This window comes from Tympanuchus pallidicinctus, unplaced genomic scaffold (assembly GCF_026119805.1).
Source record: "Tympanuchus pallidicinctus isolate F22 unplaced genomic scaffold, pur_lepc_1.0 scaffold3, whole genome shotgun sequence".
In the NCBI taxonomy this organism is placed as follows: Eukaryota; Metazoa; Chordata; class Aves; order Galliformes; family Phasianidae; genus Tympanuchus; species Tympanuchus pallidicinctus.
In genome coordinates this window covers 15034364-15055467 of record NW_026294747.1, presented here as the reverse complement: position 1 = coordinate 15055467, position 21104 = coordinate 15034364, and the positions used below count along the sequence as shown (strand labels likewise).

At 46.2% G+C, this 21104-nt stretch overlaps 1 protein-coding gene across 7 annotated transcripts in view; it reads left to right on the top strand.

Moving 5' to 3' along the window:
* CRACR2B (calcium release activated channel regulator 2B) overlaps positions 1-17670 on the top strand; it is a 41554-nt gene extending 23884 nt beyond the window's left edge. For 6 of the 7 annotated variants that reach the window (XM_052692747.1, XM_052692749.1, XM_052692748.1 and 3 more), the window contains 11 exons: positions 353-540; positions 1219-1290; positions 1799-1853; positions 6037-6116; positions 8176-8470; positions 8682-8823; positions 9583-9664; positions 11616-11730; positions 13433-13540; positions 14102-14178; positions 15181-17670. In XM_052692747.1, coding sequence (XP_052548707.1) covers positions 353-540; positions 1219-1290; positions 1799-1853; positions 6037-6116; positions 8176-8470; positions 8682-8823; positions 9583-9664; positions 11616-11730; positions 13433-13540; positions 14102-14178; positions 15181-15262 — 1296 coding nt within the window. In that variant the 3' untranslated portion in view covers positions 15263-17670. The remainder of the gene's footprint in view (positions 1-352; positions 541-1218; positions 1291-1798; positions 1854-6036; positions 6117-8175; positions 8471-8681; positions 8824-9582; positions 9665-11615; positions 11731-13432; positions 13541-14101; positions 14179-15180) is intronic. The other variant, XM_052692752.1, reaches the window with a different exon arrangement.
* The last annotated feature ends 3434 nt before the right edge of the window (positions 17671-21104 follow it).

Here is a 21104-nt window from a genome sequence, read left to right as displayed (position 1 = left end):
TTTCAGCTGCCATGGGCTGAGGAAGACCCTAAACCCGAGGATGCATTTTAACATCTGTGCTTAATAACTCCTAACAGACATAGCCCTGCTTCCACCCAAATTTTTCCCATCCTCCTATGACCTTCGTTTGCACTCAGATTTCTACTCTGCCTGAAGCAGTTCCTCAGCCTAACAGCATTGCTTGTTCCTCGGTGTTAGCGCTGATGAGAAATAATTGCTTCCAGTTCACCTTCTTGATACCTTTGGTGGTCTTGTGGACCTAAGCTGTGTTTTCCTCCCTTCTTTCAGCCTGTTTTTATACATGATTGTAGCTCAGAACCCTTTCTATTTAACTCCTCCTCTCCCTTTGCAGCTGGAACATCAGCTGCAGTCTCTGAACTCAGAGCAGCTGGAGACCCGTGTGCAGAATGAAAAGCTCCGGCACCTGAATGAAAACCTACTGGAGGAGCTGGAGAAAAGCAAATGGGAGCTAGAGGCTGTCAAGGGACAACTGCAGAAGCTGCAGAAAGAGGCCCAGAATGAGCAAGAGCAGAAGGACAGGTGGGAATGGAAAGGGAAGCAGCTGCGTGGGCTGTCAGAGCAGGGACCCAGGCAGAGAAGGACAGGTGTGCAAGTAGTTAAAGAATAAGATTCTTTAATTAGAAGCTGTGGTCTTATCAGATAACTGCCCGTCTCCTCTTGAGGAAGAGAAGTAACACTGCAGTGGTGGTGTTGGTATGAACAGGCAGTGTTACTGCTACCTCTCACCTGCCTGTAGTGAGAAATGAGTATGTTCATTGACAGTTGGCTTTAAAATTACTGTAAAAATTACAGACATTCCTAAGCTGAGAGTTGTCCTCCTTCTAATTTCCAGTTCATCATTGCCTCTGTAAAGTTCCTACAAATTCTATGCTAATCACATGTGTTCCTGTTTATGAGCTTAATCTAGTAATACATTGCTGCAATGAGGGGATGTTTCAGTTCCAGATGACAGAGAGCATCTTTCCCATCTCTAGCAGTTGAGGAAACAGACATGTGAAAGTAGAAAGTGGATTGTCTGCCCTCATGCCAGAGGAGAGCTGGAGAGCTGGGGTAAAACTCAGGCATCCCAGCTCCCATGGCAATGCTCCTTCCTCTGAGTCCTCCTGGAAGACCTTCAGCTTTGTGAATATTGTGGGTGTTCCTGAGAAAGGGATCTTTGCATTTTGTCTCCCATTGATTTGTTCCCTCTTCACCTAGGGATGTGTTCAGAGTCTCCAAAAACATGCAGAAAGAGAAACAAAGCCTCCTTCGGCAGCTGGAGCTCCTCAGGTAGGAACAGGCCTGGGGCTGATGTCAAACCCTTGGGCACAGAAGGGACAGACTTGGACCAGATCCTGCTTCTTGCTGGAAGCCATCTGAATGGCCAACGTGGTCAATGGTCAGTTTGGGGGTAGAAGTGGAGAGTTGGCCTTTCTAGTGAAGCTCGTTCCCTGCTTCATTGGCAGTGCTGTGGTGTCAGTGCTGTGGGAGTGCATTCAAGCAGCACTCACACACTGCTTATTTTTCTAGGCCCAGATAGACTTGTGCAATTTGGTCAGCTCCAGCAGGGTACAGGCTGTACTGTGTTACTGAATAATTCCTCCAGGGGAAGAATTTAGTCTTCCCTGCTACCTGTTAACTGAACTGGGATGCATGGAAATCTCAACATAACCAACATTACCGAGTATCTTCATTTGTGCCCCTACCTGCCTTTCCATCTAGCTTTCAAACGTTGGTCTTTTATCCCATTTTCAATGAGGGCTTTGTTTTTTCTCTCCTTTGTTTTTTTTTGGAGCAGAGAGATGAACAAGAAGCTTCGAGATGAGCGTGACACTTTTGAAGCCAAGAAGCCGGTTAGTCTAAGAAAGAAAATCCTAATTCCCAACCACCCTCCTTTCATCTGCTGCTGTTGCTGTCACCACTTGGGGGCATCTCACATCCACGGGGGACAATGACCTGACCTCACAAGGCCTGGTGTGGTGCTTAAAACAGACTTTGTGGCACCGCTCTGCCCGTGCCAGAGACAAGCTCTGCTGGTTGTTCTTGCCAGCTGCCTGGCTGTAACCCAAGGCGTGTTAGTTTGGGACTGCAATGCAGCTGTGTGCAGGGCTGCAGTGGGTGCTGCCTGCTGCACGCGCTGGGCTTGTGCTCTTCAGCCAGTACTGGGCACCTGCAAGGCAGGAAGCAAAGCGGCACGAGTCCTGACAGCTGGCTGGTGAGGAAGATGAATTCCCAGATGTGCTGTCAGCTGAGTTGGGGTGGTGGGACATGGGAGAGTTTGAGAGTTTCTCTGACCCCTTGAGCTTGTAGAAGATGTTTTCAGGTATTCCTTGGGGGCAGCTCCTCATTCCTGCAGGGAGGGTGCAGCAGCGAGGCATGGTTTAGAGGGCTAGGGGAAAGCAGTGGACCCCTGTGCAATAAGGGCCCTTGGGGAGCATCCAGGACAGTCAGTACCATTTTTGGCCTTTCCTAGCTTCCAAGGCAAGTACAGATATGATGTTTTTGAGAAAAAAAGATGTGGTCTTTTTTTTCAGTTCGTATTACTTTTTTATGAAAAAGTATTTTTGTTCACAAAAGTCACTGTTAAAGCTGCTCTGTACCTGTCTTGGACCCATCCCTGCTACCACGTGCCTTTACTGGCTCTGCCACCATGCTCTCCTTGCAGATCTGGAATTAGCTGTCCTGCAGTGATGACAGGCAGCAGTAGGCTGGGACAGACCTTCTATAGCTGGTTTGTAAGGGAACACAAAAGGAAGTGCAGGGAAGGTGCCCAAAAAGGAGACAAAGTACCCTACAGAGGAGAAGCTACTGGAGAGAGGCTGGTATTCATCTTCAAGTAGAGAAGTGGCTGTAGGAAATAGCTTCTATAAGTGTTATGGATAAAGATGAGGTACGTGTGCATGCACTTGTGTGGCTGTGTTTCTGAAAACAGAAAGATGATTTTTTTTTTCTTTTTTGAAGCTGCTGTATGTGTGGGTTTGTGCATGCACGTGTGCTGGAGCTCCCTCTTGGAAAAGTATAAACACACAGTCACTCTCTAACAGAGCCCACTGGAAGCAGGCAAAGAAAACAGTGCATTCTCCTCTTTCCATGTGCATCATTCAGCATTTGGGTTCCTTTTGGGTGGGTGGGTGTCCCGTGGAGACCATGTTTCAGGTATGTGCCTCTGTGTGCAAATTTAGTCTGCTTCTCCTCTCTTCTCCTTTTCCCCACTAGAACCCACTCATGGCTGCTCTGAAACGTCTGCTGCAGGTGGACCTACGAGAGGGCCTTGCAGAGAGCCGTAGTATAGAGGAGCCACTTTCTCCTTTCTCTTTCCTGTGCTGGCACTAGGGATCAAGCAGCAGGTTGGGCTCCTGCTACCACCTTGCTGATCTGACAGCATAGTGTTGGGCAGACGAGGCCTGCACTGGAATAAGACTTTTTTCTTTTGTCAGCTAGGGCACCTCGCTGGCTGTTCTTATTTCAGTCTTTAGGAAAGCTACGTACCTGCAGAAGATCTGCTGTTCATACTGTCCTGCCTTTAGAGGGAGAGGAAATAGCAATCCTTCCTACAGCAGCAAAGAGGAGAGTCCAGCCTTCTGCTGTGTATCCCTAATGGGTAACGTGATGTCTGGCAGACAGTATCAGTGCTTTCACAAGCTAAAAGGAAACCTAAGGCCTTAGTATCCTCCATTCATATTGGGAAGGGTTGTGTTATTTCTGTGAAATGAAGTTGTGACAAACAGTGGTTCTTTCATAGCAAAGACTGAAATGGTTGGAAGGACGAGTTGGGTTGCATGTGGCTGACAGCAAGCCAGCTGCTGCTCCTTTGCACTTCTCAGTGCACAGCTATTGAGCCTTGCTCTTCGTAAGAGCTTCTGGCCTTGCCCAGGTGGGCAGACCTGGCCTCGTGGCATGGGGCACACCTTTGCCCTGGTGGCTCAGTCACACATAGCAACATGTGGCTATTTCCGCTTGCGTGCAAACTGCTTTGGGGTGTTCCATTTTGCACCCATCTGGCTATGGAGTTATCCTCGTGTGCTGCAATTTGATAGAGGTCTTGCCTTGGATGAGCAAATTTCACGTCTGCTCATTGTGAAGAGTGTTTGGGAACTTTGATTACGCTGAACATGTATTTGTATTTCACCGATAAACCAGAAGATGCTTGTATTTTCTGTCCCATTCAAAATGCTTGCATACATGCTGTTCTTGCTGTGGAATCCTTGTTGTTATGTGTTGTACAGCTGCAACGTTATGTCTGTCCCTATACCATCGCTATGAAAAGTCAAATGTTCCATAAACCTGGCAGGCCAATAAAGCACGGCAGAACCAATGGCAAAATGCACCTTGTTTCTCCTTTGTTCCCAGGTATGTACCCTGCAGGCTGCTTCCTCTCTCAGTAGGAGGCGCAGTAGCAGATTGCCTGGGAGTCCTTTTGCCCCATAGGTGGCCTGAAGGTTGCGACTCTGCTGAATATCCAGTGGGCTGTAACATGTTTCCTTGTTTCTGTGGGTCTAGAGTGCCTTTTGAGGGAACCTGCTGGTCTAAGCACAAACCCTGAAAGCTTTTTCTCCCATCTCTGCTTGAGAACCGTTGGTTGGCTGGTCCATACGTAGTCCTGATACTGATGTTGACCAAAGGTCACTATGGAGTTGGGGTTCTTTTGTTTTGGAAGATTTGTGGTCCGCAGTTGTGAGCCTCCTACAACATCTCAGCCCTGGGCAGCACCGTGTGCATCCAGCCAGGTCACTTGCTTGTTGTCTGTATGATGCTTGAGGTGTGTGGCTTTTCCAGATGGTTTTAAATTGATTCCTTTTCCCATATTCTAGAAATGAAATTGCTGGACAAGGGCTCTGTGAGCTGGATTTCTTCTGCAGCTGAAGCTTTACCAGCTTAATATGTAACATTTTTTTTTCCTTTAAGCTCCCACTCCCAGTTGATTGAGGCCTTCTGTGGAATCCAGAGTATCTCTTCTTGGTTGATTGCATATAGCTGTTGTGGGGGTTCTGACCCACAGAGCATCTTCTTAATTTTCTGTCTTTTGAAAGGAAACTGAGGTTATTTAAGAAATAATCTTCATCGTCCTCCCCTGGGCTGTGGGCAGCATGAAGGCAGACCTGTCAGGAGCTGCCTGAAGCTGTTTGGTAGGTTCAGAACTGCTGTTGGAGGCAGGCCTGGAAGGCTGGACTCCTCATTTTTCCCCACCTTTACTCCTAGAAATAACTTGTGTGGACATGTCAGAAATGTTTGGACTCCCAGAGTGAGTACATCTCCCTTCTCCCAGTGCTGGATAGTGGGCACCTTGCCACACTGTCTCTTACTTTGTATTTTTTGAAAGGCAGGAACAGTTAACCAGCTTGTATGTGAGAGAGGGGACTAGGCTTTGACATGGATTTAGGAGAGCTAGTGGGTCAGCTGCCACTCTGCCACAGGTTTTTCTGTATGGTCTCAGAAAATTGGTTGTCTTTGAGACAAAGCTGCTGTATCTAGAGGAGCAGTGTTGTGAGGGAGTTGTTGCTCCTTATGCTTCTCTGAGAAGCTGGTAAGCGCTGGCTGGAAGAAGTGTGGGAGGTAAGTAGGAGGAAAGAATGGGGAGGATGTACATATAAAGCAGAGCCTGTACATTGCCTGTTGCAGAACAGTCTCCTTTCTTCCCTTTGGTGTATGTGCAGTTATGGGTGAGTACCAAAGAGGAGAGATTCACTCTGTCTCACATAACATCATCATAATAGAAAACGGTGGGGAAAGAGTATCAGCTGTGAATCTCAGTAGCAAACAAGCTATAGAAATAAAAGCTGTGGTTGACAGAGGAGGGCAACAGTTTGGGTCACCAGCATTATTAAAGGGCTTTGTTGCAAAGGGGAAAGGATGTCAGTGGTGCTTTCTTGCATCAGCTAAATGAGCTGAACTGAGAAGAGCAAATCCTGTGCTTGCCTCTGTTTGAGCCTTGCTTGTGGGACTCCTGCCCTGTGCTCTCAATGCAAGTTGAACTGGGGCTGGCCAGATTCCTGGGCTGTATTGACATTCTTCAACCCTTCTGTTTTCAACTTCCAGGCACCTCAGAGCAAAAAGCCCCTCTTGAAGAAAGGGTCAGTGCTAGGCAGTTACCTGCTGGACGACAAGCCGGTCAAACGGTCAGATGGGCATCTGTGTTGTGTCCGTGGTGTCATTCTGTGCCCGCTGGAAAACTGTCAGTCAAACTGTGTCCCTTGTCTGGTTCCACGCCTCAGTGCTATCTGTCTGTCTGTGGGAACATGGGGGAGATAAAGCTCGACTTGGCACGAGGTGGTGTGGGCTCAGCATGAAACTAAGGATACTGCTTTTGGTGAGCTTTCCTGTGGTGCTGGCCCTCATCTAGAAATATCTGTGGGACAGGAGGCAAGCAGGCTGCCTCTGAGCCAGGCAGTTCTGTTAAAATGCCTGGATCATCTCCTGAATGTGCTGTTCCTCCTCAGGCAGAAACCTTGTCTGTTGGTGCCTCATGCCAGACCTTGTGTCCCTGGGGCATGGGAGAGGGCAGGACTTGCACAAGGCTGGTGTTCTCTCCAGCAGCTGAAAGCCCCGAGGAGAAAACCCAGCTCCAGGTGGCTCTGTCCTGCTCATCTGCCTCCATACCTCTGCAAATGCTCACCTGACACAATACCAGGCCTTCTGGCCAGCTGGGACAGACAGCCTTGTCTGTGTGGTCTATGCCTTTTTTTTTGCCAGTCTATGTGCAGACTGTGTGGTGTTTTCAGCAGCCACCTATGCATGCTTGCCTCAGCCGTGCTGGCATTAAGCATTGGCCCTTGTGAACTATGTGCCATGCATGTCTGTATTGGCCAAAAGCCTGTTCCTCAGAGAGGCCAGCTACTGACCAAGCTATCTGTTGCAAAGATGCTGTTAGTGGCTGTTGGCACAAACCAAATAGAATGGCTTAGTAATAAGAGAAGTCTGGCAGGAGAGTATTTGTTGATTCTCTCCCTGTCTCAGTGCTGTCATACCACGTAGCTTGAGTCACATGAATAAGTTGCATTAGAGCTGGGATCACTTCAGAAAGTCTTGTATTTGTATCCCCCTTTTTTTTGTTCTCTTCCCCAAAGAGGCTTTTGAGCTTCAGCCCCTTGTTGCAGCTAATTCTGCTGGCCCTGGGAGATGGGGACTGATCCCCAGAGCCTGAGCCCAGGAGGATGTGTCTGTCTGTGCTGCACAGGGAGAGGTACCAGCTGGCCAGCTCTGGCCTGGCATGTGGGGCAGGGAGGATGGCCAGGGATGTGAGCACCATCTAACAGAAAAAAGTGCAGACTTGGCAGCAGGTGAATCTTGCAGCCTTGGTGCCAGAGTTGTTGCCTTGATTCCTGCTCTGTAGCAAGGGGAAAAATTTGCATAGAGAGGTGGGATGTGCTGCCTCTGTGCAGACGAACTGCAGTAAGCCTTCGCTCTCTCCTTCCAAATGGAATCTGGTGGCCAGCAAAAGCGTTGGAGGTCTCTGATGGATAAAAGCTTTGAGTTGTGAGTCTTCTCACTCTCTTCTTTAACCACAGAAAGCCAAGGCAGAGCAAAGACAATTCCTTGCTCCTTAGCAATGATTGCAGTTGAATTTGCTATTCTAGCTGTCTTTTGAAGTCCATTCCTCCACTTACCGTGTACGGCAGCCTTGTTTGTGTGGTCTGCTCGAGCGCCACGAGCTCGCTGCAGTTTGTACACCTGTGGCAGTCAAGACCGTCAGCAGAGGGCAGTAACATGCATGCTTGCTGCATACGGCGTCCTAAGGGTAATCAGACAGTCCTCACACTCCTTCCTGCAGCAAAAACCTTTTTCACTAACCTGCAAACCTTTGTTATTTATTTTAGCATTGTATTTTTAAATCTTTTTTTCCTTCTGTTGCCACCTTTGTATACTTTGCCTCATTTTTCAGAACTGGAAAAGTGGGTTGAAAAGAATCCTTGAAAAATCTAGAAGGTGGGAAATTTCTGTTTAAAAATGAATGAAATACATGCCAGCACATGAGCACAGCATAGCTCCAGGGAGCTTTTTTCTCCCAGAGGTGTTGTTGATACCTTAGTCACAGGGAGCAAGTGCATGAGGTAACGTTCCTGCAAGTGTTGCGTATGCACTAACTGAATCATGCTGGGTGTTCTGGGAATTTGCAACCCCCTCCTCCTTCTTCCCTGCTTCCAAATCCCACTGTGGTGCCTGTGGGCTTCAATACAGACAATTGGCCTCTGCGGACCTTCCTGTCACCTTCCCTATGGATATGGCAGTGGAAGAACCCAACAGGAAGAACTGCAGATACTTCTCAGGCAACGGGATGTGGCTGAAGACAGGCGAAAGAGGCAGCACAGACTTTGGAGAGAAGAACAGAGACCAAGAGAAGTGGTCATTGGGAGCAGATGCTGAGAAGCTGAAGATGGCTTTGAAGAGTGATGCTGACTGTAGAAGAAATGCAGATGGGTTGGATGATGCTCCACTATCTCCTAGAGGACAGCCAGTTGGTATTGAAAGCAGGGTGAGTCTGAGTACCCTAGTGTACAGCCTCAAACACCTGCTAGTGGGGGCTTTTCCCATGTAACTGCAGCTCCATAGATTTGTAGTATATTTCATGGTTGTTTTTTTTTTTTTTACTTTTTTATTTCTTTATTTTTTGTGATTTAATACTTAAATCAAACCACAGTCTGTGCCTGGGCTTTTATAAACTGCATCTCTCTCTTCCATTGTAGCTCCAGGTGCTGGAACCTGCCAGTTGTTCCCCCGATCGTATCTTCAAAGTTGTGTTTGTGGGGAACTCTGGTGTTGGTAAGAGTTCCTTCATCCATCGCTTCTGCTATGACAGGTTCTTGGCTGACCTCAATGCAACTATCGGTAAGAAATAGGGTTCCAAACTAATCTGACTGAGAAGGATGAGGAATTTGGTCTGGAAGGGGTTGTTTTTGTTTTCTTTCCTGTCACGTTAGCCCAGACATCTTCTAGCTCTTAACAACCCGAATGAAGGTTGAGGAGGTGATCCTCCCCTTCTACTTGACCCTGGTGAGACCACATTTGGAGCACTGTGTCCAGTTCTGAGCTCCCTCATTCAAAAAAGACAAGGATTTCCTAGAAGGAGTCCTGTGGAGGGTCACAAAGGTGATAAAGGGCCTGGAGCATCTCCCTTACAAGGGAAGGCTGAGTAACCTCGGTCTGTTCAGCCTGGAGAAAAGAAGACTGATGGGGGATCTGATAAATGTCTATAAATATCAGGTGGGAGACAAACGGATGAGTCCAGGCTCTTCTCAGTGGTGCATAGCAATAGGACAAGGAGTAATGGCCTAAAACTTGAACACAGGAAGTTTCATGCAAACACGCAGAAGAACTTCTTCACAGTAAGGGTGACAGAGCACTGGAACAGGTTGCCCGGAGAAGTTGTGGAGTCTCCTTCTATGGAAATATTCAAGACCTGTCTGGATGCCTACCTGTGTGATTTATTGTAGGGTACCTACTTTAGCAGAAGGTTGGTCTTAATGATCTCTTGAGGTGCCTTCCAACTCCTGCAGTTCTGTTAAGGTGGTGCCTCCTTCAGCTTTGAGTCAATCTGGCAGTTTCCCTGCAATAGTGTTGATCTTGTTCTTGTTACCTCCCTGACAGGTATTGATTACCAGGTGAAGAGTCTGATGGTGGACAACATTCAAGTTGCTTTACAGCTGTGGGATACAGCTGGACAAGAAAGGTAAACAATTATGTGAGGATTTCCTGCTGCTAGGCTCAGTGTAAGAAAGAGAAGGATGGAGCAAGGAGTGCATGCGCTTGGATATATTTCTGCTGATAGACTCATGGAAGTGATAATTCTTGGCAAAGGGGCCATGTAATTTTTGGTGATGGCTCCTCGTTTGGAATTCTCCAGTTTCAAAAACATGGGCCATCACGAGATATTGTTGTCAGTACTGTTGGAGAAGTTCAGAGTAGCAGAGGACACATTTAATATTAATCTACAGCACTACTAGAAATGAAATGCGCACCACAACCTCATGTAATTTATACTTCATTTATTAAGTACTTTAAGCTTAGGTTCAGAGGCATTTGCTAGGAGGTTGTTAACCACAGAGCCTGGCAAAAATAAGTATAAGGTATTTAATGCTAAATATGGTATGGGACCAAGCCTTGAGGAGGCAGCTGAAGTCATGGGAATATTAAAATCCTGCACTGTGCCAAGAAAGTAGGGATGCTGCCTGCCTCAGTCAGCTAGATCATACAGACTTTTGGGAAATGCACAAAGTAGCATTGCAAAGCAAACTCTTCCAAATTCCAAGTTCATACTGGAGAAATCACGATTTCTGTTTCAAAAGACTATTCTGTTGTGTTTTTAGTGCTGTAGCCAATCAGGAAGTTTTCATGACATTAAACGAGACACTTCTTTGAGACTAGGCTGTATCAGAGGCCAAACTCACTATTGTTATCTCTGCAGAAGGGACAGTATGCCTCTGAAATAGTAGCAGGTCTTAGATGTGTACTTGGAAGAAAGAACTTGGCTCAGTGCTGATACTGAGTAGGAAGAAACCAAAACTTTTCTTGCTTCTAGAGAGATTTGAATTACTTCTAACTGGATGTGTACAACTGAATATCCTATATCAGATAGAGGATCTTCTTGTGCAGGGGAGAACTCCTTAGTGATTCCCCTGAGTCTGGCTCATGCTATATTTGACATTCTTTTCTGGAGCGTGTGGCATGTCCTGTATTTCCAGAGGTGCATCCTGACTGCCAAGGATACAGTCTGTGCTTTCTCAGTTGGAGTAGCTGCCAGAATGGCACGCTCTGTGTGTAGTGAGACAGCACAGGCTTCAGGCAATCGGCTGAAGAGTTCAGGAGGGTCACTACTAGCTGCAGGTTTTCTTGGCTCTTTATAGGAGAGCTTGTTAGCCTATGCAGGGTGGAAATTCACAGCTGTCTAGTGAGATCTTGGTACTGATGCTATATTTATTTCCATCAGTTTGCAGGCAATATGACGACATGGCCTTATGACAGACTGCTTAGTGGTTTTAAGCATTTTTTTGTTTGTTTTAAATTGGAATTTATTCCCAAAATACAAGTCTGTAGTTCCAGCAGGAACCCGTGGGACAGTGTAGATGTCTGGTGGGAGTTTCACCTGGAAATTGTTTCTAGCATCTGAATTTATGTATGACAGAATTGCTTTATAGATTTAAAATTGGAAGTGGACTGTATTGATGCTGAGATCTTACTTGCAGTTTTAGCAGCGCTGGGGCAGACATTACGCACCTAGTTTATTCTATGCTACAGCTTAATCTGTAGATTCTTCCAGACTGTAGAAAAAAGTTCATGTTTTTTTCCATCCATTTCCTTTTTTACAGATGTTACCTTTTTCTACCTCACCTAAGCAGGCTATTCAGTGCTTCTTTCCTCCTGACTTAGAAAGGTCCTGCTTTCTCAGCACCATGTGTTTGGAAACGTTCCTTATTCATGGCTGCCTGGCCTGCTGCACAGATGAAAAGCTCAGGGTTTTAACTGAATTGTCATCAGTCTGTATGCCAGCTCCAAGGGATGCGTCTCACGCACAGGGGCTGCCAGGCCTTGCAGGGAGCACTAGCAGCCAGATGATCATGTTCTGCTTCATGTCATTACACCATCGTGGTTCTGAGAGTGCCTTTGGTTTTGCTGGGGCTCAGGTTCCGGAGTATCACCAAGCAGTATTTCCGGAAGGCAGATGGGATTCTGGTGATGTACGACATTACGGCCGAGTGCTCCTTCATGGCAGTGCGCAACTGGATGAGCAGCGTCCAGGTGAGAGTGGGGCTTCGGCTTTCTATTGCTGGCAGAGCTGCCTGTGCCTTGCTCTGGTCTCGCTGCGACAGTCTGTCTGGGAGCAATGTTCCTGGAGGCCTCAGGAGGTCCTTGTGAAGATGGATGCACAAAGCAGATGTTACGGTACTGCCTGTGGTAGCGTGTATGGAAGAGGGGGTTGTTGAGGGTATGATGGCAGCCCATTAAATGAGGAGGGAGTTTTATAGCAGAAAGTAGTGGAACAAGGCAAAACAGGGTATGTGGAAGTAGCTGGTTGTGTTGGCAGCATCTCCAAACAGCAGCCGTTGCACCTATGCTCAGGTGAGGAAATGTCCTGATCTATTTAGTCTGTTTGCAGGGAAGATATTTGGCCCTGGTGCATCTCGGCTCAGTTCTGCAGCATGTACAGCACTTCACACAATCGCATCCCGACTCCTTTTGAATTTTCTAGATGACACTCTAGAAACAGCTTAAACTGGAGATAGCCGATACTAGAAATAGCTTGCTTTTTTTTTTTTTTTTTTACTGTAACTTCAACAGTTGATGTTTGTTTGTTCATTTTCCTTTGTTGTCTGTCTGTCAATATTACAGTAATTTCCCACTCCTTTTTTTATTTCCAAATTCTAAACAAAAAACATTTTTCTGTGGTTTGTGTCTGAGACTAAAATACCTCCGTATCATTTAAATATGCTGTGTACAGGTGGTTCAAAGTTGTAGGGAAAGTGTCAAGAATGGCTTTGCTTTGAGGTCGTGTTGAGTGTCAAAAAACACATCCTAAATTGAAATAATAAGCACAGGTTAGAGGTTTCTAGTGCTGTAAATTTCACAGACCTGCTGGGTGAGGAAAAAAAGCTTGTCTGTTTCTCTAGACTTTAAAAGATCAAAGGTTGAGATTTTTCAAAACTAGCCTCTGGAAATCAGGCTCCTTTCAGAAGGGTTAAACTGAGCATACACACAAAAAACAAAGCACCCCCAAATCTGTAACTTCAATAATCTTTCATCCTTCATTTCCCTCATCTTAGAATTTTTCTTTCTTTGAAACCTCAGCTGTTCTGGCACTGTAATTCCTCCAGAACAGTCAAATTTGGAACCTTATTCTGCAGTCTTACTGTGATGATGCTCTAGTGGAACATAGGGGGAGTTTCAGCTAAGATAATGGGCTCCAGGAGTTGCCTAGGGATGACAGTACAGAGACCCTGTGTCAGCACTGAAAGCTGCTTAGCCACTTACAGTGCTTTTCAGAAAGCGATGGTTGAGTTTAGGATAGTGGATCAGGTGAACAGTATCACATACACACCAAAAAAGTTTTAACTGAAGAAGTCCTGTCTAGTCTTAAATGTAGTTTGTCCCATTAAACTGTTGGACTTTTCTTTTGTCTTCTTATTTCCCAGAGAAGAACTTCTTCCCAGCCTTTCCTCTCTCAGCATCCCAGCTGTACACACCAACCACTTGAAATATATCCCCATGGTTTAAGTTTCCTTCCACAAATCCCTAGGGCTGCTTAAGGAATGGCCCTTTAGTGAGCTTAAAAGGCATTCTTTGGCAGCTCCTTCAGGAGCCCTAATTCTGCTGCCACTGAAGTCAGTGGTGGTGCTCTTGTTTTGTGTGATCTTGTTTTGTGTGATCTGGAGCAGGACCTGCTCCAAGATATTTCTGTCCCTCAGCTGAGTCTCTAGGGTGTTTTGCTCTGTTTCTTTTGCAGGAGGGCATTGAGGATGGAGCTGTGGTTTTTCTGCTTGGAAATAAAATGGATACCACAGGGAGAGAGACTCGGAGTGTACCCAAGGTGGAGGGAGAAAGGCTGGCGAAGGTGTGCCACTGTGCTCTCCTGCTCCATTTGCTCTAGAGCTCCTCCAGCTGTGAGCTGGACTGGTGGAGAGCTCTTCTTGAAGCCATGTCCCAGTATGGTACCTTCCCTCTCAGCCCTCACCCTGATACAAACACGTACTAATGTTCCTCTGGTACCTGCTCTGCCTTCTCCCTTGCTGCCTCTATTTGTGTGCCTGCTGCTACCTTTATCCTCTCATTCCTGGGGGCCCTGTGTAGAAGGGGACAAACAGGGTTTCAGAGCTTTTCCCCATCTTTTGGACTTTGCAGTATAAAGGTAAGGCAGTCCACTTATCCCAAAGGATGGTGTTTCTTCCTAAACACCTCCCACTTGTTACCTTCCGGACATTCTGTCTGGGCCTTCAGTAGCTGAAAATGTGTCTCATGTTCTGGCAAGGTGGGTACAGCAGTAGCAGCTACATTGCTGGCCCCATGTGCTGCCAGCAGAGTTTCTGGTGGCAAGGTGGGTCAGTGCCCAGAGGTGTGGATGAATGCTGGGGGAGAGTTGGCAGCTGACATTGGTGCTTGCTGTGTTCTTTGGCAGGAATACAAGGCTGTCTTCTATGAGTGCAGCGCTATGACTGGCTACAACATCATGGAGCCCATGCTGCACATGGCCAGGTTAGTGATGGGAACAGTCATCTGGGGTATTTCCCCAGCTGTAGATCACTGGTGGGCACTTCTAGGGAATGGGCAAGAAGAAGTGCTGTCAGAGGCTGACTTTCTGCTGTGTCAGTAAAAAGACATGGAGCAATAGGTTCTTCCCCACTGACTCCAGGGGCCTTCTGTCTTCTGTGGCTAAAGTACCAAGCATAGACTGGATGTCACAACACGCAGATCTTCCTCTGGCAGAGCTGGCTGCTGAAAGATCAAGAGTTTAAATTGAATATTTCGTCACAAAACTTTGTGTGATATCCCAAATTTAACTTGGTGTGCTATCCCAAATTCTAAGTTGGCATTTTCAATATGAAATCTACATGCATCTCTAGGGAGTGGTTCATCCATACAGAATGTGATGTTTTGGAAGTAGTGTTTTTATTACTAAGGACAAGGAAGGATAAAACACATTATAAAGCTGAAGGAAGTTTGCATTGCGATCTTTAGTTTTTTCAAAAGAACTTGCATATTTATTTATTTTTTAAAGTCTTTGAAGTCCTGTAAGAAAAATACCCTTTTGTTTTCCTTTATCCCTTCCCCTCCTGCTGTATCACCTCTGTTAAGCTCACAGCAGGACTTAAATGTTTATTAACTGTGATGATTTAAGTAGATAAATCTTGCCTCCCATAGCACATGCTTTCAGCATGTTACCATGTGCTGCTAGGCGCTGCCCAGAGAAGTGAAATGAGCAGCCTGAGATTGTACCATCAGTGCAGGAGCTTGTAAACAAGTTACATGCCACTTGTTCAATCTGGTGTTCTGACTACACCATGCTGCCCCCTCTTGTCCATGTTCAGTTCCTTTCTGTTTCCTTGGAAATTCATGCTCATTTTCTGTGTGGTTTATCTTGTCCAGCTCCCAGACACAGCCCAGTCGCTGATGGGAGAGCAAAGGGCACAGTCAGATGCCACTGCAGGAAGAGTTGAGTAGTTCAGTTTTGTTCTTGATCTGTGCTGCTTGTTCCAGGTTGCTGACAGCACAAGAAGACAGGCAGAGGGAGAATGCCCTGCAGCTGGAAGATGTCAGGAGGAAAGGGTGCTGCACATAAGGAACATCAGTGTGTCAGCAAGAGCCAAGGGTCGGCACCGTTGGAATTCCTTCTCAGCAAGTTGAATCTGATGGTATCATGTCTGCAGAGATTTAGGGAATCTGCAACTTTTCCCCATCTGGGAATTTCAAGGCACTCAATCAGGGCAGAATGTGCATATGATCTGTACTGTTCCCTTTCCCACCTGCATGTCCAGCCCTGATTATAGGAGGCCTCTGATCTCTTGGGGGAATTTGGCAGGCCTTAGCAAATGGCACAGACTTGGTCCTCTGTCCAGAGGCATCATTTCCATGTAAAATGATGAAGTCTTGCTCCTTTAGTTTCTGGCAAAAAGGTCCTCTTGCAGCAGAGGGGAGGACAGAGGGTGTTAAATCGATTATTTTAGTGTAAGAAATAAAGAGATGATTTTAAATTTCGGCTAACTCTAGGTAGTGAATCTTTCTCTCACTAAGAGCAGGATTTTCTTGGCTCTATAACAGCAAAGCCCAGCTGACAGCCTGCTGTGGTAGATAGGGAAGCCTTTGCCTGTTCTACTAAGATCTGAATCAGGCTCTGCACTTGGTTGGAAATCTGGTTTGAGTGGCCAACACTGTAGATAACTGCTTCCATATGTGGATATAGCATGAACTGCTAAAACCATTCATCCCACTGGCTTTCTTCACTGTGCTACCCTAACAAACTTTGCTACTCTCCTTGTACTGTTCACAGAGCAGTTGCCCTGGGACTCGCAGGCGACTGCTGCGCTGGTACGTGCTGCTGTTCCATAACCTATTGTGGGAGCTGTGCTGTATCTATTGGGAGCCATGTATAGCCTGTTTTAAGGCTGAATGCTGCCTGCTTCCTCCCATTCTTTTATTCTTTCCTGAAAGGTCTTCAGCAGTTAGGAGTGCACATATCCGCAGTACTGAAATGTGCCCAGATTCCACCCTGCTGGCCTGACAGCAGTGCTTTGAAATGTACTTGGGCTGGAAGCACGAGGCAGCTGCCTCAGCTGCAATGAGTACATAGTGAAATTTTTGCTTTCGCAGTGACCTCGTGCATTAACCTCAATTTCCTTATGAAGGGCCTCAGCAAGAGAAGGGCTGCACCTATTCCTGTTAAGAAGGAGCTTGTTTTCCACCATGGAGTGGTGCAAAGCAGAATGAGAAGAAATGATGGCTGAGGTAGGAACTGGCCCCACAAGCATCTCTCTCAGCTGCCTTGGCTCTGAGTAGCTGCTACTGTGCCTGGGTTTGAAGAGCATTTCTTCCTCTGTTTTGTAGCTCAGTTTTTAAAGCTTTGTGGCTTTCTCCTTGAGCCCATTTCTTTATGTGTCTTTGAAATCTTGGGCACAATATGTGATACTGCAGCTAGGAAACAGTTCTCCAACCCTCAGCATAGGCAAGGCCTGTATTTATCACCTCCTTCCTCTCATGGGATAAGGCAATGACTCTGGCTCCAAATATCTGTTTGCTGCACAAATTTCTCTGGGAATATTCCATGCAGGAAAAGTGATCTGAGTCACCTACTGCATTACACAGTCTTTCCATGGTTCCTCCCAGTGCCATTTACTTCTAGTGGGAAAGAGGAAGATTCTCTCCGGAAGAGCCAGGTTCCTGACTTAAAGAAATAGCCCAAAGTACTAAGTGTCTGCTCAGTCCTTACTGCTGACTGTGGTTCTTGCTATTGTACAGCTGGTGAATTTAACTGCACAAACTGACCAGGAAGCTGTACATTAGAAGAGGTCCTGAAGAAACTAGGGCTTCTGGTTTTGAGCTTAGGTAACACCAGCAGCACTTCCAGTGGAACTGCTAATGTTTGCAAGAAAGGATGTTTGTGAAGTGAAATCTCTGTTCTTGGAAAACACAAAACTTTAGACTGCCTTGTACCAGATGACTGTCCAAATGCACATGTGGATTTTGTGCATTCTAACCAATGTGGCCATGGAGGAGTACAGACACTGTCACCTGCTAAGTCACTAAAATTCACTGGCTGAGTTGGAGGAGCTGCTGTCAACGATTCATTTGCATCGTGCTCCAGTTGTAGGTTAATAAGAACTGGCAATAAGAATTGACATCTTCAGTGGGCACATCAGTAACACCAAAATTTACTTACCTGCAACAGCATGCTGGGCAGGATTTTGGAAGCTGCAGCAGAAGAAAAGTATGGAATCTAATCTGCTAACATGGTTTGAATGTGCAGCTCCCACACTGTGTAAAAAGCACATGAAAGATAAAGGACTAAAGTATACCTGGCACACACGTACCATGCAGCATGTGGTAATTACCTTCCTCAGCAGTGTCGTACTGCAACAGGAAGAACTACCACGTGTTTGTTTTTTGTTTGTTTTTGGCTGGTTGGTTGTTCTTAAGGATGTTTTCTTAGTGGGCAAGCAGGGTGCAGGCAATAAAGAAATACTGTCTTGCAAATGTTTGTGTTGAGTTTTTTTTCAGGAGTTGCAAGAGGTTCAGCCTCACTTGATTTAGTTGCCTGCTGCAGCATGTAGTGCTCAGGAAGGGTTGAGAAGTGTGTTCCTGGTGGTGATATGTATAGGAGACTTGTAAGTAATAAGCAAGGAGTGAGTGGATGAGAAACCCTTGTTTCCAGAGAAGCACAGGAGCAATTCATCTGCTGTCTTATTTTTTCTCTTTAAAACAGCCAGAGTCTGAGTCTGGATGATCAGGGAAGGCAGGGCAGGGGGAATTAAGGAGATGCTTCCCCAGAGTCTGGGGCCAGCGTAGAGCTTTCAAACACAGCACATTGTCTCCTTGTATCTATGCTTGTAGAACCAGACATATTTAATAACGCTCATGCATCCTGTTCACCAGAGTTAGGAATTTCATAGCTCTTAGACCTTGTACCCTATATTTATTTCAACATGTCAGTGTCTTACAGAAGTATCTATCCATAGCTCTGGCCACAGAAATTATTACTCATTTCCCTTGCTATAAACAAACAACACAGGAAGTAGTGCACTGTAACTTTTTTTAGCAGGAACAGGGTGAACTTTTGTTTTGCCTATGATAAAGTGGCACAGAGGTTGGACAGCAGTAAGCACTAGGGTGTGTTTTATACTGGATGGTGCAATAGTGTTTTGTTGGTTTCCTGGACAGTATTTACATTTCCTATTGGAAGACCTAGACACTCACAACCGAAGAAGTAGAAGAGCCCTTGACTCTGTGTATCCACTCCTTTGTAGTAACTAAAACATTGGTGTGCTATCACTGCTATTTTCATGAAAGAAGTCCAACACACAGCACCATACCAGCTACTATGAAGACAATAAATGAGATTCCAGCCAAAACCAAGACAGTGTGAGAATTTCTCCTGTTGCTGAATGGAGATCCTGGGAGAAGCCACATTCTTCGAGTGACTGTTGGCAACTCCAATATAAGCAAAAAGCAAATAACAGGGACAGCCTGAGGTGGTATGAGATAATGGATGAAAAACTGACTGCCTGAGAGCTTATTGCTGCACTGCATTGGCTGCAGTCTCTTCGTGGACAGGTGACTTTTTGCACATAATCTATAAAGCATTTTGGAAATGTATCACGAGAAAGTACACTTCTTATGGCCTCGAAGCTTATGCTGGCCCATGCAGCAGTGCAGCTGTGTATACAATCGGGCTAAGAGCAAAGAAGAAAAAAAACAGCTGCTCTGACAAGCCCCCACAGTCCCATAAAGTTCTTGCACGCAGGCAAGGGGACCCTGCTTTGCCTTGCGTTTCACTCATCTCTTTCATGTTAATATGCTAAGGATAAACATAACAGGATTAGCCTGACAGCATCTCTTTGGCAGGCCAAAATAGGGATGAAGAGAGAGCATTAAGCCGTGGTGCTAAGTTTAAAGCTTTCCCACGGGACAAATGAAGGAATCACAAAAGGCCTTGGATGTTTGTTTGTTTTTACCTATGACTGTGATAGGTGAGACAGGGGGGTAAAGCTCAGGGAATGATAAATAGCATTGCTAGAAAACCCCTGTAAGAGGACAGATGAGGATCTTGCTTCTCTGCTGTTTTAACGCTGTCACTTCTACTTGAATGTGTTGGAGACGTGACAGCATTTTCCACTCATCTCATGTGCTGCATTCTTGGGGCTGGAGGCTCAGTGGTGTTGACCCAGAGTGCCTGGAAAGAAACTGGGCAGTGCAGGACCCCACTTGCAAAGGTTCATCATCAATCAGTGATAAAGCACATGCACTCAACTTTTGGCTGTGGCTTTATGGAGTGCCTTTGCTCTTTCCAGGCAAGCTTGTTCCTGAGGTGCTGCTCATAGGAATTTCACAACTGCATAATGGCTCACCAGTTGCCCTAGAGCCACTTTGTTCCAGCAGCTTAAACTCCAAGAGATCCATCCACAGACATTTAATCAGTCCCTTTGGGTCTCTCCTGGATTATTTTCTCTTCTATTACCCTCTACTGTTAATATATTTTCTCTCTTTTTACTTATTAATTACTTAGTCCATATATAAAACAAATACTTCATGTCTGGATATAGATGTATCTTGGAACTCATGCTATGTACCTTTAAATACTTCATTTGAAAATCTCTTGGCTCCAGTAGGTCCACTGTACTGCAGCTCAGTGCTTTGGTAGTTCGTTGAGCTGCTGTCAGTCTGCTCATTACTTATCTGCCTGTTAATGAGCCATGCTGAAATTTCAGTTGGTGCAGCTACAATAATCTGGATCCAGATTCCTCGAGCCCCTGAGGCACGCTTTAAACATCTCAAGCCAAGCAGTTTAATATGGCCTGATTCTGCGAGCAGAAGATTAGCTGCATGCTTCTTTAGAAGTGACTAGGCCACAGTAGAACTGGCCAGATAAAATTAGTTGTTTTTCAAGATAAAGATATATCTAATTAATCGTTTACAGAGGTTGCATTTGCGCAGTTCTGGGCAGAGGTGGTGGTGATGGCTCCTACAGGTGAGCACTGAAACAGCAAAGTGTTGCAGTGTAAATCCCTGCATGACACAACCGTGCTACTGGACTCCTGCATATTCCTGAGGGTCTGGGGAAAAGGGGACACTGTGGTATAGCTCATGATTATCTGCAGGCTTTCCTTTTTCTTGCCCTGCCCAGCTCTGTGTGAAGTGAGCTGTTGTCTGCTGATTTTGGTCTAACACAGCCCCTGTTCTTTGAACGTGCCCCTTCCCTCTGACTCACTGCAAACCGGATGATGGTGAACATCATCAGAGCAAAAGTGCTGAGAAGTGAGTCTCTCCTAGCAGTCCATACAGAACTTCTTAGGCTGTCCATCTTGGTCTGTTGCCTTAAAGAGTGTGGTATCCGATGAATAATTGAATACTCACTGAAAAAAGATGAAGAAGAGGGGGCTCAGGGGAGACCTTATCTCTCTCTCTACAGTGACCTGAAAGGAGGTTATGGCACGGTGGGGGTCAGCCTCTTCTCCCAGGAACAGTGATAGGATGATATGGGGAGGTTCAGGTTGGATATTAGGAAAAAATTCTTAGAAAAAGCGGTGGGGCAGTGGCACAGGCTGCCCAGGGAGGTGGTGCAATCATCATCCCTGGACATATACAAGGAAAGGGTAGATGTGGCACTGAGGGATGAGGTCAGTGGGCATGGTGGGGTGAGCTGGGGGTTGGACTTGGTCATCTTAGAGGTCTTTTCCAACAGGAATGATTCTATGAAGTGACTGGGTACATGGGACCCTAGTTAAGGCACAGTAGAGGGCAACAACCAGTAGGCCCTCAACTGGCCTTTTCCCTCACTCTCTGCTCAGCTCTCAGCCAGCCCTAAGAAACTGAGACCGCTCAGTCTCTGAGGGGAGCAGGTGGGGTTTCCCTTCCTGCAGATCCCAGCCGGCTGCTAACTGCGGTATTTGGACCGAAGTTGAAATGAGGTA